This window comes from Perna viridis, chromosome 3, assembly GCF_037379345.1.
Source record: "Perna viridis isolate PV_CMFRI_1.1 ecotype Kerala chromosome 3, ASM3737934v1, whole genome shotgun sequence".
In the NCBI taxonomy this organism is placed as follows: domain Eukaryota; kingdom Metazoa; phylum Mollusca; class Bivalvia; order Mytilida; family Mytilidae; genus Perna; species Perna viridis.
In genome coordinates, this window is record NC_142447.1 from 9,691,298 (window position 1) to 9,711,140 (window position 19,843).

Genomic DNA, 19,843 nt, shown 5'->3' on the forward strand with positions numbered 1-19,843 from the left:
GCTACAGTGTGCCAAGGTTAGTTCCAATGCCCTTACCATACTATCCTGCCAAGTTAAAGGATGCCAAATGTAGTTCTAATGCCCTTACCATACTATCCTGCCAAGCTACAGTGTGCCAAGGTTAGTTCCAATGCCCTTACCATACTATCCTGCCAAGCTACAGGGTGCCAAAGGTAGTTCTAATGCCCTTACCATACTATCCTGCCAAGTTACAGTGTGCCAAAATTAGTTCTAATGCCCTTACCATACTATCCTGCCAAGTTACAGTGTGCCAAGGTTAGTTCTATACTGTTTGGCCATGTTAGTTTTGTTACCTCTTTCAAGATGGAAATGCTATGCTTATTTAAACTGATGGGAATTTCTTCTATTATCTGGTTTTTTTTCAGTGACCAATGATCCATTCCATTGTAATAATACCAAGTTGTTTGAGAGCTATGCTGTAGGTATCTGTTACCAGCTTATGTATAGACATTTATCTTACTCTTCATGTCGGTAAGTAACTAAATAAGATATAACTAACTAACACTATAGAGTGCCCTAAGCTCCTTATTTAGGAATTTCCAATGATGGCTTGTTAGGAAAAAAGTCTTAAACTTGAAGTATTTTGATGAAATTTGAATCCATTGTAACGAAACACATCAAAATGTGTACCAAAATAATTTCTGTTCACTTACAGTGAGTTGACCTTGACTTCTGGCCTTATTTAACTGGAATAGCCCAAGATAAATACCAGTTTTAGTAAACGAGTATTTCATGAAAACTTCTCAAATAACATTTTAAGGTGTTTTATGAAAAGTGGGGGTCACTGGCCAATAAGTATTAATGGAAATGGATAAAACCTGAGGAGTCCAAAGATCTGACTAAAATTGCTGAACATGACCAGCAAATATCCTTAAACTCTAATTTTATATTATTGGTAATTTAAAAAGACACCTTCACTCATGCAGTTTAACTGCTGTAGGAGAATTTTTCCTTCACATGGAAAAAAATTACCAAAGAGTAGTTTCAATAGGTGACCACTGGAGTGTGCTGTAATAAGAAAAAAACAACTCCTGTACTGGTTAAATCATTATATATTCTCTAGAAGTTTATATTACATGTAATCCTGGTTTAGAGGAAAATGAATCATGACACACTGTGGATAATGTGACCATCCTGTTTTGCAAGTTTTACTACCAGTATTATATGATAAAAGAAGTGCTAATTGTTTTTTTTCACATTGGCTTATGCAGATTTTTTCAAAATCTTTCTGTATAATTGTAATTTCAGTCATTTACCATTAAGTCAATGTTGTTCAACTTTCATCCGGCCAAAGATATTATGAGCTCAATCTTCTTCATTCATTGTGTCTTTTTCCTGTAGGTAAAAATCTCCTACTTGAGGAGTCCCAAGATCTGACTAAAATGGCTGAACATGACCAGCAAACATCCTTAAACTCTGTGGTAATTTAAATAACTGTTTAGCTGTTTGAATGAAGGTGCCTATTCAAATGACCACAGGGATAAAGCTCCATTGGTACTAATTCAACAGAGCTCACATAGCAAACCTGGTATTTACCTTGGGCTATTTCACTTCAGCTAGGTCAGTTCATCCAGGAAATCCACTTTAATAGTAAATGAAAGCTAACCCATTGGATAAATGAAGATGTTTTCCCTGGTCTTTGTCCCAGAATTACTTTCGTTTGATTTTCGCTAGAACCTTGATTCCTTTGATTACTCTTTCTTGAGTGAATATAGTTTGAATTTTGTTTTCCCAGAGAGGTTTGGGTGTCATGCATTAAGGTAGATCATACCTAACATTTCTAGTATATAGATTTTTATAGTTTTTTTCTCAAAATTGATCTTGAATGAACATACTTTAGAATTTTAATGTTAAAAACATAAGAAACTAAACTTGATTTATAGAAACCTTAGTCTCTATAATGGCAGTTTAATGTTTTGTATGGATTCTATAGGGAATTTTCACTTTTTTGCAAACTATTCTGAACTGACATTCTTTTATATTTAAAAAAGAAAATTGGGTGTCACCAAATTCATTTTCTTAAAATATTAAAACACTAAAATTTTGCATTACATTTCTATAGAACATTTTACCACCAATTATCTTCTCTTGAAAGAGGCTTACAATTAATGTTTGTAATTTCACCACACAAATTTTTCTATCAAAATTAAAAAAATAATTTTTAAATATTATCTTTACAGCATTTTAAATACATTTAGTCAATTGAAAATATGTCTGTTTGATTTTGCAAGATGGCAGAATGCTCTGTATAATAGGTATGATCTACTTGAAATGTAAAGTATAAATCTACATTTATCAGTAATCAGTACTTTTTCCTTTGATCTTGTTGACAGATATTTTTTATTTCATGTACATGACAAAATATTCAAAAATATACATCAAAACATTGGGACTAATTGTGATGTCATTAGAAGAGTTTTAAATGAAAATGATGTTACACACCAACAGTTCGTAGTCACAGTACTATAGTACATTAAAATTATATGTTCCATATTAGATTACTGATAAACAGAATGATAATTACTTTTGATTTTGGTACTGAAAATATCATGTGGAACATCTCCACTCTCGCTCACATGATCCTCCAGATATTCCACATGATATTGTCCATATCAAAATCAAAAATACCTATTAATCTATATATATCAATATTATTTCCGCAGAGATTGGGTTCCATATGTTAACTGTACAGCTGGACTGTTCCCCCGATGTCCAATTAAGACAGTAGCCAACAGCCTGATGACATCTGACAACTTTACTAGTCTTATACCTCAAGGATTCGATGTTGATTCATGTTTCCCAGGTAAACAGTCAAACCTGTTGTAGCCACTACCTGTATACAGCAACCTGTCTTCAATTGATCATGATCAGAATGTTATCATGTAAAATGTAACCTGTACAGTGAATCCTGAATCACCTGAATACCTGTCTTAACCAGACACTTTTCAAAGTCTCTTAATATCACTTTTTTAGCTCAAGGCTGAAGGCCAGGTGAGCTATTGATATCATCTGACATTGTCTATCAGTAGTGTTGGCATCGTATTCAGCTTAAATTTTTTCAAATGTCTTCTCCTCTGTAACTTTTGGGGCAAAGGCACTGATGTAGGGATTTTTGATTTGCTAAAAAAACATGTCAAAAATTGTTCAACATGATCTGATGACAGATGAATGAGTTATGTCAAGGAATGGATTTTTTTACTAAAATTTTACATTTCAAACTTTTGGATGGATTGAAACAAAACTTTGGCATAAATGTTCCTCAAAACAAATTTAACAATCTGTGTGTGTTTTTTTTTTTTAAAATTTTGTTCAGGTTGGTCAATGGTTGGCTGTGGCCACCCAAAGTTGCCATTGAAACCCTATCGTGATACATTTTGACCTGTATATTTGCTTTTACTAAGCCAATGGGGACCAAACTAAGCAGAAAATAATAAAAGGGTCAACTTCAATATCTAATAGAATTTTGGTTCCACTTGATTAAACAAGATGGCCTCCAGAAGCCATTTAAGCCTCTGATTAGCCAGCTTCTCCAAAAACCACAGGTGCCAATGTCTTGAAACTTAATAGGGCAAATGACTTCAATGCAAAGGATTCATTTTTGTATGTGGCGCAGGTGGCTCAGCAAGTGGCTGCAGCCACTCAAATTGCCGTTGAAACCCTACAGGAAAACACATTTTGGCCTTCATGGATATCTTATGTTTTATAATGACCAGAAATAATAAAAGGGACAACTTAAACATCTGATAACATCTGGCCACCAGTAGCCATTTAAGCTTTTTCTGATCAAATGATATGACTACATGATTTTAAGTTCTCCATTTAAGTGATTCAAGCTCTCTATAGTCTCTAGTTGTATTTGAACCTCAGTGAATTGAACACCTGTTTAAACCAAACCAATTTTAAAGTCCAAAAGGGTTTGTATAACCAAAGATTTTTCCATCTCTTAAAAGGTCACTTGACAGGTTTTCTGCATTCAGATTTAATAACAAGCTGGTATACACGAAAGTTATAAGTTTAAGCTAAACATTTCATTCCCAAAATAATAGATCGAAATATTAAAATAATTTAACATGGAAAACAACAATAGTTATGTACATATATTGTCTAATGAAATAAAATTTCTGTCTGTGCTTTCATTTGACTGTCTTTGACAACTTGGTATAAATTTAAAATAAACTATGATACCATTATATATTTCTAACAAAAGTTGCCACGCTGGGCATCATGATTGACTGATTGTCAAATTTACTTTATCTGTTTCAGGTCAAAGTTCAACCAAGTACCGTATCAGTATGAAGTTTGATATGATGTGGATGCCTGTCTATGCTGATTCAGATAGTGAGGAGTATATGAACTTGACCAGAGAAATAATGAACCAGGTCTCATTTATATTTTAATATGCCTGTTTCTATACAATTGCTAAAAAAAATGTGTATTGGTGTGGCACTGTTGTCATTGTCATCGTTTGTAGGCACTTGGTTTTCATTTAATAACTTGAGAATTAGTTGGTTGATCTTTATAAAATCTAATAACAAGGGTCCATATCTCAAAAGGAAGTTTGGTAATAAATTTGGGGTTAAGGCCTTAGTTGTTATAGAATTAGGGGCCAAAAAGGGGCTTAAAACAAGCATTTCATAGAATTGAACTATATAACAACAATATAAGCATAGGAATGTCTATGATGTTGTTCCAGAATATCCTATACCACAATTGTCAGACTTGGATTGATTTTTGGGGTAAAGACTTGAACTTTTAAGAAATTAGGGGCCAAAAAGGAGGCTAGAAACATGCTTTTTCCTGATGTCAAGACAATAGCTTGACTATTAGTGAATGAATCTTTTTGAAATTGTATTACCATACCACAAAGAAAAGACTGGGATTGATTTTTGAGGTTGTGACTTGAGCCAAGTAAGAAAAAGGGGCAACAAAGGGGCCAGAAACAAGTATTTTATTTCCTGATTTATATAGTATAGGATAGTATAATGATAGTTTAAGACAAGTCTTCATTGAACACAGGTGGTTGCTAAGAAAGGTTTGACTTGATGCCTTTTAGGGTACTCAAATCTGCTTTTTAAATCAACATTTTACAGTTTTTTTTTAAATTTTTATTGTACATTTACTTTTGATTATACCCATTTCTGTTTTGTTCATTGACCTTGTAAAATCAGGTCTGTGTTCTCTATGAAGACGTTAGTGTTGCTAAAAATGGTTTTATCATATTTTTTGCAGATGCGAATGGCCATATCAAATTACACTGACACCATCAGTACTATGAAGATTGTGGAACTGAAGTAAGTATCTTTTAGGCCAACAAGATTATCTTTGTTCTCTGGCTCCTCCCTCATCTTATTGAGTGTGCCTCATTATTAAATTTTATCACCATCAATGGAACAGAGACAAAGGCACCTCCCGTATCAATATTTCTGAATTTTGAACAATGTAAAATTTACTATCATCACATTTTGGGCCACTTATGCAAATTGGCTAATAGAATGTTGGTCGGTCAGTCTGGCTGGAAGCAGGCGTATAAAATATTTTCGTAATGTATTTTTCTTAGCAACTATTAATCACAGCCACTATGTATTTGGTACACAACAAATTTTTTTAATTGTTTATTGACAATTATCTACATTTTTGTTTTTAGACAAGGAAGTGTGATTGTGGTATTCGAAGTCCAATACAGAATACCAATCAGTGAAGACGACATCAAGAAAACTTCAATAGAAATAGTTATGGCTGCCAAGATGCAGCCACATTTATATCTACTACAAACCATTGACCCCACCAGTATTGATGTGGAACTTCTTGAAGGTAAAAATAATAAGTTCTTATATTTGAAATAGGTCATGTAGTATAGTTATTGTATGAGTTTATGACATGATATCTTATCATATATTTGACAAAAAGTAAGCTGTGAGAATTGAGAATGGAATTTAGCATCTAAATGAGATACCAGGAAAACTGGTAGTTTTGGTTTGAGATGTCAAATTTGGGATACATGGGGTTATTTTTCCATTAACATGATAAAAGCATGATTAAATGTATGAAGCTATCATCAGAATTCCTGTTTGTCTTATGTAACTTTTACAACTTCATCTTGACACAATACAAACTCTGTCTGTGATTGGACTTTTGTGAGAGTATAAACATGCTAGCAGTGAGGATGCTAGTTGAGGGTCGTTCCAGAGCTAAGAATCCACTTATGTTGAAGAATTCAGGTTTTTTTGTGCATTTTGGGGTAAAATTGACCAAGGATATTGGTTTTTCTGTCACAAACTGAAATATCTCCATCCACACCTGCAACTGTCAACGAGGGTCTGCAGTCCTACCGCAACTCTTGTTAATCTTGAAAAATTTGAAAGATCTTTTGGAGACAATCAGTTCAAGACTATTATCTGAATATAATAGCATTACAACCTATGATTTTTCAACACTGTATACTTTTATTCTCCATACTCAGTTAAAATCCCAACTGAAAAAAACATTATACTTTGTTGTTTTTCCAAAAAAGATGGTACACCTAGATACAAATATATAGTTCTCGGTAGAGATTCCTCAGTCTTTGTGAGAAATAATTCCGAATCATCTTCCAAATATACAGAGGAAAATGCTGGAATTTTTAATCGACAACATATTTGTCCAGTGTGGTGGACGTGTTTTTCAACAAACGGTCGGCATTCCAATGGGAATAAATTGTGCTCCTTTACTTACTGACCTATTTCTTCTCTCTTATTAGGCTGACTTTATAGCTGATCTGATCCGAAAGAAAGAATATTGTTTGGCTAGATCCTTTAAGCTCAGTTTCCACTATATAGATAACATATTATCTTTAAACAGTCCTAATTTCGGGGATTTGATACATCACATCTACCCCAAAGAACTTGAGATAAAGGATACTACAGACACTGTGAGGTCAGCCTAATATCTTGACCTACACTTAGAAATCGATGGTAAAGGAAAACTATTGACCAAACTTTACAACAAACATGATGACTTTTCATTCAGAATTGTCATCTTTCCTTCAGCACCTGGATATGGAGTGTTCATATTACAACTCATATGTTATGCCAGAGCTTGCCAAAACTACACAGACTTTTTGTATCACGCTAGAACTCTAACAAATTGGTTTCTGGAACAGGGTCATGTTGGTACAAGATTATAACCAGTTATAGTTTTCCTTTCCTTGTTTGTCTACCCCAGACTTGACTTTCTATGAGCAACTGGGCGGGTGTTTCTAGAAAAGCAGAGGACACTTATCCTACTGGTGCACCTTGTCCATACTCCCAGTTTTTAGTGGATTCTGAGTTCCTCATTTGCTTTTGTTACTTTGTATGTATGATTTTAGTTACTTTATATTATTTGTTGTGTATGTCTGTTTTCCATGTGTGGTCTTTGTCCCTGGATTACATTCTTTTGATTACCGCTATTACCTTGGTTCCCTTGATTACTCTTTCACTGTCATCAAAGGTACAAGTCCTTCCTCATCTCTTCTTAATTATGCAGGTTTTATATACATAGTACCTAGTGGTGAGGAGGATCAAGTTTGTGTTGTTTTTTTTATAAAGGTGACTTATTAGTGACTCTGGTATGACCATTAATACAATCAATTTTGGTAGAAATAAGTGACCTTGAACTTTATATTCACTGATTTAATGTTCATATCCTTTGTTTTGATAGCTGAATTTGCTGATGGCAGTTTTATGCTGCACATTTGTTGAAATACACCAGAAGTAATGAACTTTTATGGAAATAGGAGGTTAAGCACACTAAACCTGGTTTAACCCAACTTTCATGTTGGAGATACATGTACCTATACCAATTCTGGACCATTGCAAAATCCCCAACTTTCCTGTTTTTACTCTAATGTTGCCATTTGTTGTACAGACTTTCCATTCTACTTTTTCTTCTGGTTATTGCCAAGATTTCATCAGTTCAGTACTTTTGTTATTACCCTTCATGACCATTAGTACAACTAGATTTGAATAACTTCTAAATTTCTTGCAGGTGACCAATCTGGCTATGACTGTAGCCGGTATAGTCAAAATATACTAGAAATTAATCCAGCTTGTGGAATGTCGATGTCATATTTGTCAAATAGGACTAATATCAGCTCTGATGAAATCTGCAGGTATCTATACATAACATGTAGTATTTGCTGCCCTGAAGGGAATAGCTAGCTATTCTTTAGTTATTTATGTTATAAAGATGCAAACAACAGTACAACATATAGGTTAATTATTTGTAAAGTCATCATCGTTTTGATGCGTTTGTTTTTGTTTACTGTTGTCCATCTGTCTGCTCTTATTTAGTATGAATACTCAAACTTATAAAAGTTAATTATTTGTATCCTACTTGCTTTCTAGGTAGGAAGTTTCCTTTTGTTTTTCTAAGAGTTATGGGACTTCGAGTACCAAAAAAAGGGGGATGCTGTAATATCATGTGATTTATACAGCTGTGGTTTTTATTTTGTTACTTCTATCAGAGATGTATTTGTTGTTGTGTACACTTTACTTGTATTATGTTCTCTTAATTAGTAATAACAGTGATTATGAAACTTTAAAGATTTAATCAACTGTTTTTACCTTTTTTCAGAACCTATGATGTTGGTTTAACTTGTATCCAACAAGCAGTCGAGATAAAGACCAGCAGAGAGTGTAAGAAAACAGATCTTCACAAGTGGATGTCATTTGTCATTCAGGGACTTCTACCCAATATACAATCATCACAGATATATACGTGCCCTGGTTAGTATAAAAACAGTTTGCTTTGTATGATGTATAAAACCATGTCATCCAATCTAAACACACAGCCTACATCTTTTTGTTCCAATTATATCCCCTTGTTAAATGGTATGCCATGAAATGTCCATTTGTCTGTAAAACTCCTGTTAATACTTTAGATATAGGCACTAAAAAAAATCACTAAAATCAGTCAGGTCCAATCAGGTCCATAGGGTTACATGTGAATCTCATCACAATTCTCCATGCCTTCACGAGAATGGGTCCCATCCTACCATTCAAATGCATGAAAATTTGCCATTTAAAGAGTGTTTAGTTGAAGTGTAAAACATCTTTCTGTGTAAAAATACAAATAACATAAGACAAATATCTATTTCTACATTATATAAGTGGTAAGAAAAGCAATGGATTTCTCAGACTTAAATTTCTTGAACACTTGAAATGGCTTGTTGGTAAGCAAGGTAATAAATCTTCACTAACCTGAACTTGTCAGCCATTTGTAAGCTTCGGTGATAAAAGATGTGAAAAAGACAACAAGTGGGGTATACCTAATACAGCAACATATGCAAATTCATGTTCTTTTTGCAGTTAAGGTTTGGAAATACGTTGAATGGTTGAAACTGAGTAGAACTGTACCATGTGTATATTACTCTTAGTGTATATGGGGTGATGGATCGTTAAAAACGATGCGAAACATAACAATAAATAAAATAAACGTCTAAATATGTTTAACATCACCAGAAGATGGTAAAATTTAAATTGAATATTTCGGATAACAGATATCCTTCCTCAGCATAAAACTCATAAAACTATATGAGCATAACACTCACAAAACTTAACGAGCATAAAACTCACAAAGTTCAAGATCAAAACAGATTCAGAAGCTGAATCGAGTACGCTGTGGGTGATTGTACCTTTATCAAAGGCTCACATAAGCAACTGATGAGGAGCCTGAATGATATAACAAAGAGAGTCCCTGTATCAATTTGATCCGATGGAGCAGTGTAGAGAATAGAGTCGTCACATTCTGAGACGTTTTATATATATATATATATCATTTTTTTTTCTCTCTTCCAGTGACAGATGGTCCATTCCATTGTAATAATACCCAGTTGTTTGAGAGCTATGCTTTAGGTGTATGTTATCAGTTGGTGTCTAAATATTTGGCATATCCTGACTGTAGGTAGGTAACTATTAATGGTAATTTACCAATACTTGAGCAAAATATAAGTTTCTAAAATTTCACACTGGAATAAATCTATGTTTCATCATCTGTGTTTTTCATGTAAAGGGAAAGAATCATGTTAATTTTTTATTGCATTCAAAAGTGAGCAGCAAAAAATCTTGTATCACTTATTCAAGTAAAGTTAGGGTAGTGGTTTGATATGGGGCAAATATCATTTAGTCAGATGGTGTTTATAACTATTATTTTCACAGAGATGTTTGGGTCCCATACATTAACTGCACAGCTGGTCTGTTCCCTCGATGTCAAATAAAAACTGTCGCTGAGAGCCTGATGACATCTCCCAACTTTACTAGCCTTATACCTCAAGGATTTGATGTAATGGATTCATGTTTCCCAGGTAAGCTTATGATGAAAATGGTGATATTTGTTGTCTAAAATTCTGATAACTGCAATTAATGGTTCAACTTTTAATTTGGATCTAAATTTTGTTGCATACTGTAATGTGCACTTAACCACCCAATGAGAAGACATTGCATGCAGTTATAGTCCTGGCGTCGGTTTACTTGTAAGAAATAATTGAGAAATGAAAAATATATAATAATTTGTATAAGCAAATATTAGACAGTGTCCAGAATAGCAATACTGGAAAAGGAAGCTTCAATAATGCAAGGACTATGCAAGAAAATGGATAAAACGAGAACAAGAAGACATTGATTCTCTGTCAGAGTTGTTGAAAGCCGTGAGGTCTTTAATTTTGAAACGAATGAAAGTTTTAAGTAGGTCAATGAGTGCCAAGGCTACATCAGTTTTCAAAGACCCCGATGTAGCAAAAACATTGTCTACTATACATGACAAGTATGTTGTCATACCAGCAAACAAAGCCCAAAACAACATTGTTTTGTCTGCAAAACGTTTTATATCCAATGTTTATTATCAGAGGTAGACGTAGAAAATAATAGCAGTGATAAGACCTACACTGCTACCACTCTTTCCAAAGAACAGATTGTGGAAAACCATAAATCTGTACTATCCTCTTTTGATCTCTCTACCAAGGACGATGATTGTGATTTATCGTCTATGTACTGGATTCCTAAACTTCACAAGAATCCATACAAACAGCGTTTCATAGCTGGATCTGCAAAATGTACTACCAAATCTCTTTCAAAACGTTTAACTTCTATACTCAAAACTGTCAAAGAGGGTCTACAGTCCTACCACAACACTTGTTACTCCCGTAGTGGTATTAATTCAATGTGGATCCTGAAAAATTCGAAAGATCTTTTGGAGACAATCAGTTCAAGATTATTATCTGAATATAATAGCATTAAAACCTATGATTTTTCAACACTGTATACTTTTATTCCCCATACTCAGTTAAAATCCCGACTTAAAAACATTATACATCATTGTTTTTCCAAAAAAGATGGTACACCTAGATACAAATATATAGTTCTTGGTAGAGATTCCTCATACTTTGTAAGAAATAATTCCAAATCATCTTCCAAATATACAGAGGAAGATGTTTACAAAATGCTGGAATTTTTAATCGACAACATATTTGTCCAGTGTGGTGGACGTGTTTTTCAACAAACGGTCGGCATTCCAATGGAAACAAATTGTGCCCCTTTACTAGCTGACCTATTCCTTCACTCTTATGAGGCTGACTTTATAGCTGATCTGATCAGAAAGAAAGAATATTGTTTAGCTAGATCCTTCAATCTCAGTTTCCGCTATATAGATGACATGTTACCTTTAAACAATCCTAATTTCGGGGATTTGATACATCGCATCTACCCAAAAGAACTTGAGATAAAGGATACTACAGACACTGTGAAGTCAGCCTCATATCTTGACCTACACTTAGAAATCGATGGTAAAGGAAAACTATTGACCAAACTTTATGACAAATGTGATGACTTTTCATTCAGAATTGTCAACTTTCCTTTCATCTGTGGCAACATCCCATCGGCTCCTGCGTATGGAGTGTTCATATCACAACTCATACGTTATGCCAGAGCTTGCCGAAACTACGCAGACTTTTTGTATTGCGCTAGAACTCTAACAAATAGGCTTCTGGAACAGGGTTATGTTGCTACAAGATTGAAGTCATCACTACAGAAGTTTTATGGTCGTCACCATGAACTCGTGGATCGTTATGGTGTATCCATCAGCACTATGAAAACTGATTTATTCAACAGGTCATAGTTTTCCTTTCCTCGTTTGTCTACCCCTGACTTGACTTTTTATGAGCAACTCGGCGGGTGTTTCTAGAAAAGCAGAGGACGCTTACCCTACCGCTGCACCTGGTCCATGCTCCCAGTTGTTAGTGGAGTCCGAGTTGCTCATTTACTTTTGTTACTTTGTATGTATGATTTTAGTTACTTTATGTTCTTTGTTGTGTATGTCTGTTTTCCATGTGTGGTCTTTGTCCCTGTATTACATTCTTTCGATTACTGCTATAACCTTGGTTCCCTTGATTACTCTTTCAATGTTAGACATTGTCCAGAATAGCAATACTGGAAAAGGAAGCTTAAATGTTAGACATTGTCCAGAATAGCAATACTGGAAAAGGAAGCTTAAATATAGACATTGTTCAGAATAGCAATACTGGAAAAGGAAGCTTAAATATAGACATTGTCCAGAATAGCGATACTGGAAAAGGAAGCTTCAATGTAAGACATTGTCCAGAATAGCAATACTGGAAAAGGAAGCTTAAATGTTAGACATTGTCCAGAATAGCAATACTGGAAAAGGAAGCTTCAATTTAGAATATCCATTTCAATATAATTTAAGCCCCTGATTCAATATGAGTTTTAAAAAAAAACCAACAGTTTTGTATGTCTCGACAGAACATTACATCTCATCCTAATTGGCACACTGAGATTTTTCCTGTCCTTGCTGGCATCAATTCTACTGTTTTTCTTATACAAGTATAAGTGGTAATTTTGTCTTTTGTGTAATACTTTCAATTTATATATATATTTTTTTCACCAGAACGAATATTACCAAGTTATATGGTCAGTTTGAGATTTGAGATGCCATGGCAACCAGAGTATGCAAATGAAGAGAGTGAAGAATACAAAAACCTGACATCAGAAGTTATGAGACAGGTATGGACATGGATGGCATAATTACCAATATCATTAAACGTACTGTGTGGAAGAGTGGTCAAATCCCTTTGTTATTGCACAGAGAGGTTTTCAAAAGAAAAGCAACATCAGACAAATGGTCTTAATATACATGTTAATTTTTCATAGAAAGCATTACAAAAGTATATTTTAAGACAGGTCATTGCTGAATATAGGTGGTCGCAATGACAGGTTTAACTGTATAAATGAAGCATCCTTATAGCATGCAGATACAGAGATTATAAATTACATATGCTTTTAACCTGCTTTTAAATGCAATTTTTAACATTTTAGATGATGATTGCCACTGTGAACCAGACAATCAACAGCCTAAAGATTTATGAAGTCAAGTAAGTCAAGATTTACTCCCCTTGACCAACAAGATATTCTTGACTGACAAGATTTACTCCCCTTGACCAACAAGATATCCTTGACTGACAAGATTTACTCCCCTTGACCAACAAGATATTCTTGACTGACAAGATTTACTCCACTGACCGACAAGATTCCCTTGACTGACAAGATTTACTCCCCTTACCTGTTGTAAGATTTATGGCCCCTGAAAAAGATTTTTGTGTCGTTTTTATGTATGCAACTCTAATAGAAGTTGGCATAATTTTTTTTAGGGTTTCCTCCACGAACTGATCATTTAAAATTTTTCATGGGTCAAAAAACATGGCCATAGTTACTGAAAGTAGAACATAGTGGTCAAAATGCTTTTTTTGCTATTTTTTCGTCGATTGTAGGAGAATAATAGAAAAGAAAGCTACTCGTAAGATAAACATGATATCTGAGTTGATTGGCAGGATTGAAATTATTTTGTAGGTGACCATAATCAAAATGGCTGCTATTTTGCAACCATCTTCACCAGTTGCTTAGATTCTAATGACTTTTGGTTTCCATAGGAAACTTGGTGTTTAAAGTTGAATGGTGATGATGAAAGGTCATTCAGTGGATCTATTTACCACATATTTTTTTACTTGCTTGATTTCAACGATAATTGGTTTATATAGGAGATATGGTAACCTGATATGAATGGTAATGATGAAAATGTTGGCTAGCCATGGTTTAACTTCATTTTGTGTTCTTTTTCAGCAAATGTATACTGGGCTAATCCCCCTTCAGACCTGCTGGAAAAACAGGGCATAGGGGAGACATGCCCAAATTTTTTCCAGAGGTTCTAAATACACTTTGAAGGCATTTCAAAATTTTGCAGTGTCATAGGTACTCTTTTGAACTTGTAGCATTCATCATTATATGCTCTTTTACTGCATTTTTTTGTCAAACATGGTAACAAAGCATGATACCTTTACTTACTTAAAATCCCTATTATATTGTTTCTTAGAAGTGATTCTCCCAAGGTTATGTTCAAGCAATATTTCGGCTTATATAAACTGAAAATGGAATGAATCTTATGAAGGTTCAAATTAGGCAGGTTTTACTTTATAAGAATTTCAATCATTGGTCAAAATCACTCTTTCTTAAAAAGTAAAAATAATTAAAAGTACATGTACTTGATGTTTCAAGTGTTAAAGATCTCTTTATATTTACAGACAGGGCAGTGTTGTCATAGTTATAGAAGTACAACTATTTGAAGCATCCACAGAAGATGAAGTGAAAGCCTTTGTCACTGAGTTAGTGTGGAGTATAAAGAGAGATCCTAATTCTCAATTACACATGCTGAAGACTATTGACCCATACAGAATAGAAATAGATGAAGTACCAGGTATGAACAAAACAGTTTCTCTCTGAACAACATATTCTCCTGCATATCTATTTTTATTAACTTCATTATACAACTGCCCAGGTGGTAATAGCTTAGCATGTCTGCTGTGAGTGTGGAAGGTCATGGGTTTGATCCTTTGACTAGTCATACTTTAAAATTGGCAGTCACTGCTTCTCTACAAATCTCACAATATTTAGACAATAAGACAGATGAATGGTTGGCTGTGTAAGAATAATGTGTCTGAGTAGGGTGACATACCTATCTATTGACTTTTACTTTTGTAAGCTAGCACAGTAAAGATTGGATTTAGAATGTCAGAGCAGGGTCTGTTCAATTTATCAAAGGCTCTTGTCTTAAATGCATGAAACATTAAACAACAATCAGTCAAAAATACATTGTGAGCTATATTGCCATTAGTTGGCGTTGTCGTCGTTAACAATTTTTCAGAAATGTTCTCCTCTGACACTATTTCCCCAATTGGAACCAAAGTCGGTATGAAAGTTTCTTGGGGTATCTTGCATAGAACTGGCGTAGGAATTTTTGATCCTACAAAAACCATGGCAGCCGTTACTGAAAATAGAACATAGGGGTCAGACAGTAGTTTTTTGCATATATATCTACAAATTGGTTAGTATTAGCCAAATTCCTTCAAATAGTTGAAATGATCCTTATTAGGACTACAAAAGTCTTCAGGGTTAAAAGTTGTCAGATGACTCCTTGTAAGAGTTATTGTCCTTGAATGGGGGAAAATGAAGTTTTTTTTTTTTTTTTTTTTTTTTTTTTTATAGTTTTTTTTTTTTATAGTTTTCAAACAATATCTTGAAAACTGTGATAGATAGAAAGAAACTTTTCATTGCTGAAATGATCCTTATGATAAGTCCTACCAAAGTCTTCTTGAGTCAAAATTGTTGGACAACTTCTTGTCAGATTTATTGGGAAAATTCAACCAGGTAAAGGATTCAGGCTCCTGGGAGCTTCTTGTTTTTCTTAGCTCAATTGGCCATGTGAGCTTTGCGCCTGTCATCGTTGCAAACAATTTTTCATAACTCTTCTTTTATGAAACCACTGAATGGATTTGTATGAAACTTAGCATTATTCCTTAGGGTATCCTGCACAGTTTTTTATCTGTCCCAAAACATGTCCACTGTGACTAAAATAGAACATAGGGATCAGACAGCAGTTTTTTTTATTATAAATTTCTGAAACCATAAGGTTAAACCTAATTCTGACGGGTTTTATTCAGTGAATTTACAGTTTTCCACACTTTTTTTTTGTAATGATCAATTGATTTTATATTTTGTATGTAGTCTTACTGTGAGAAGTTACAGATTAAGTTCGACTTTGGTTATGGTTGATTGATTATTATGGAAGTTATGGCCCTTAGACTTAAATTTCAGTGAATTTAAAGTTTTCCACACTTTTTTTTTGCGGGGGACATTGGAACACTGTTCTTTTATTAATGTTATTTCTTTCAAAAATCTTCTCCTCAGAAACAAATGTACAGAACTCAATGAAAGTTGATATCATTGTTTCTTAGGGTATTCTGCACAAAATGACCATTGGGAATTTTTTATGCATGAAAAAACAGCCACTTTTACTAAAAACTGAATGTAGTTTATCAAACCGACTGAGTAATTGGACTCTCTAGAGCCTCTAGTTTTGTTGTTGTAATTATTGTACACCCAGTTAGCCTATGTAATTATGTTATGGACTAGAATAAGTTTATGTTTAATATTTATTCCGAGGTGAAAAGCTTCAACTTATCCTAACAACACACTTGGGTGTTTTTTTTTCATCTCCATTTGTTACTAATTTTTTATGGTATATGCCTTAAGTTATTTGTATAGGTACAATATATAATGAGAATGGGTATGGTGTACATGTCAAAGAGACAACAACCCCATAGGGATAAAAATGACCCCAAAACATTGTTATAAACAGGTACAGCGAAATAGATGCCCCTATAAACACAAGTAACATAAAATTAAACTAATAGTGAAAACAACACAAGACATACAGAAGCTAGAAATTCCTGAATTGGGACAGGCACAAAACAGTGGGGTTAAAGTACTTTGGTGTGATCACAACCTTCCCCCTTTAAAATTTGGCCTATGTGTAAAAAATATTACACAGTTATATACACTTAAAAATCACTTCAAAAAGGTCTGTGTCCATTGTTACAACAGAAATGAAGAAACTGAATATTAATTACACAAATGTACAAACTAAGGACTACTAGGAGTAAACTGGCATGCCAGCTCCAGACCAGTTTAAACCTACAAAATGTTATGTCCCTATTGTATGTAAAAACAATCCCAATTTTTCCCATGCAGAGTTGAAAATCATGGTACAAAAATTTTGTGAATGTTTTTACATGCTTGTGATATCAAAAACCTTGATGTAGTAAATTCTCTGTTACATAAAGATTCCTTTTCGTTAAAATCAGAAACGTTACAAACATGAACAAATCCATCTAACTGTGATATGTAAACACCATATGATGGTGACAAGGGGATGTCACCATTTAAAAACAAATAGTTGACAATAGGGTATGAAAAGCATCCCTTTTATCATAAAATTTAGTATTAAGTTTACCATTATCGATATGAATACTAAGATCAAGAAATGGACATTTTCAATATTTGCTTTATTCAAAAGCTGTTCTACAGGATATATATATCTTTAGGATAGAAACCACTAATTCCACTTCCCATAGGCTTCTATGCTAATTTTCCCCCGTGCAGGTCCGGGTGTTAAAAGAATAGGCCTGCAACAGCGCTAAGCTTGTCGTAAAAGGCAACTAAATAGTGCTCAGAACCCTAGCCACAGGCTAGGGCGCTCTGCCAACAGAGCAACTGGGATGTATGCCCCAGGTGGTGGAATGGGGTACCACTGGCGTGTTACATACTGGGGTTGTCAGGTTATAATACAGAAAACTTGACCGCAAACCATTGTGGTGCACTGTGTTGGGAAAGATGCCATGTTCCTCGCACGTTAAAGAACCCTACTGTGGTATTCTCCCGGAATAGGAACCATAAGGCTCTGCCACAGGAGGCTAAATTGCCCGACCCTACCCACCTCTCCCTATTTCCAGTGGCAATCAAAATTTGTCGACCCCATTGTCCTTGTGTCCCATCCCTTTTTCATTTCATAATCATTTCATGTTCATTTTATCATCAATTTCATTGTCATCATCTGAATATAGCTGAAATATTGCTGCTCGGACGTTAAACCTCAACAAACAAACAATCTATGCTAATTTCACAATATTCAATGGCTTCTCTGGACTTTACCTTAACTTTAACCTGCAGAGGACTATATGTCAGCTCACAATGCTCAGAATGGCATGTGGGGTTAGCAGACTTGCAGTGCAGTACTGGTCACCAGAAGTGAAGGTGTATAAATAGCATGGGAAATCCCAGTGTTTTCACAAGATAGGGGTATATATAGAAATCATTATGGAATTTAGGCTTCACATCACATGAAGCAAAATGGACCTATAAAATGTACAGAAATGTTTTTCCTTTCAGAAACTGTTTAAAGTTTTTAAATAAAATGAGAACTTTTTTCACAGCACTATGCGGAACAGGGGGTAATTTCTGCATAGGACTATTTTTTGCATACATTCCAAATGCTCATTGGTTGAATTGGTGGTCTGTAACCTAAAGGGTCATTTTTTGTCTTTGAAAAAATAAATAACTTTGGAAATACCTTCCTGTACACATAGTGAATGAATTAATAGAGTTTCAGTAAAATATGACAAGCACTTTTGTTAAATATTTGATTTTTAAATATAGGTTAACCAAGTTGTGCAGGCAAAAAAGTGACAATATTCTACCATACTTAAATGTCTTAAATATTTGCGAAGAACTTTTTCTGACTTTTCAAATAAAAAATATCAATCACTACTTGTTTTTTTAACAATATTAATAAAGAGGTAGCCTTTAAAAGTAATCATTTTCTGAAATATTGGTCTATTTTAAAAAAGAATATTTCTGACATGCCTCCCTCCCCTTTTTTCTTGATCACATGTCAAAACCCCAAATCTTTAAATTTTCACAAAAGGTGATATCTTTGGCTATAAATTTGCATAAACTGTTTTCACATTAAAACATGACCAGTAAAGGGCACCTAAAGCAAAAAAAAGTACTCAAAGTTGGAATTTCCATGTTGTTGTAGGGAAATGCTTATAGGTTCTTAACCACAGTAATGGAAGTGAGTTTTTTTCTCATTTCTAACCAAATTTTTGCTCAAATCTACACAAAACTTGATTTCAAGTGCTAATTACCATTATACATGTATTTAGGTAAATATAGCCTTCAAAGTTCAGTATTTGATATTTTTACTAAATTTTCTACACTTTTTACAAGATAGAACATAAAAATCAGCCAAAAAGGCCTATTTTTCATAATTTTAACCTATAACTTAGAACATAAAAATCAGCCAAAAAGGCCTATTTTTCATAATTTTAAACTATAACTTAAAATAGTGCATATTTTGAAGGATTTCTGTAGTGTATTCCTCTTATAGCAAAGTTTACAAGATCTTCAAGTAGTTTAAAGCTATTTCCCAAGAAACTTTTTATTTTGCCATGGCTTCAGCTTTAGGCTAGAAACCACTAATTCCACTTCCCATAGGAAGAGGAACAGGCACCTCAAACGAAATGGTGGGTTAAATTTAGGTTTTTCAGCATGCTAAATCTCCCTCTTCCATTTTGCCATGACTATACGACTGGTGCTTAAAAAGCATTTGCATGCTATTTTAATAATCGGTAAATCAGCGGTCACATCAGCACAAAGAACAGTTTACAAAAAACAACCATTACTCATTATTTTAGAAGAAACTGAGTATTTTTCAACCAAGGACCGATACCTAAAAAAGAATTTGGTAAGAGACCTTTTAAGATGCATTTCCTCATACCTCTGACTCACGAGTCTGTTACAAACATTAATGGCATTCAAGGAAATCAGAGTAGTTGGTACTTGCTCTAGCATAGCGAATCAATTGTGAAATTTAAACAGGAGATGATATTAAAATTAAAGTT

The 19,843-nt window shown here is 34.1% G+C and overlaps 1 protein-coding gene across 5 annotated transcripts in view; it reads left to right on the forward strand.

The window, feature by feature from the left end:
• The window catches only part of LOC148620945 (uncharacterized), a 182,464-nt gene that overhangs the window by 76,060 nt on the left and 86,561 nt on the right, over positions 1-19,843 (forward strand). For all 5 annotated transcript variants that reach the window (XR_015921037.1, XM_088574867.1, XM_088574868.1 and 2 more), the window contains 12 exons: positions 387-492; positions 2,685-2,824; positions 4,285-4,400; positions 5,251-5,312; positions 5,666-5,832; positions 8,026-8,149; positions 8,614-8,765; positions 9,837-9,942; positions 10,197-10,342; positions 12,940-13,055; positions 13,368-13,423; positions 14,627-14,799. Coding sequence is in view for 4 of the 5 variants with exons in the window: in XM_088574867.1 (XP_088430993.1) it covers positions 387-492; positions 2,685-2,824; positions 4,285-4,400; positions 5,251-5,312; positions 5,666-5,832; positions 8,026-8,149; positions 8,614-8,765; positions 9,837-9,942; positions 10,197-10,342; positions 12,940-13,055; positions 13,368-13,423; positions 14,627-14,799 (1,464 nt within the window). In the remaining variant the exon portion in view is untranslated. The remainder of the gene's footprint in view (positions 1-386; positions 493-2,684; positions 2,825-4,284; positions 4,401-5,250; positions 5,313-5,665; positions 5,833-8,025; positions 8,150-8,613; positions 8,766-9,836; positions 9,943-10,196; positions 10,343-12,939; positions 13,056-13,367; positions 13,424-14,626; positions 14,800-19,843) is intronic.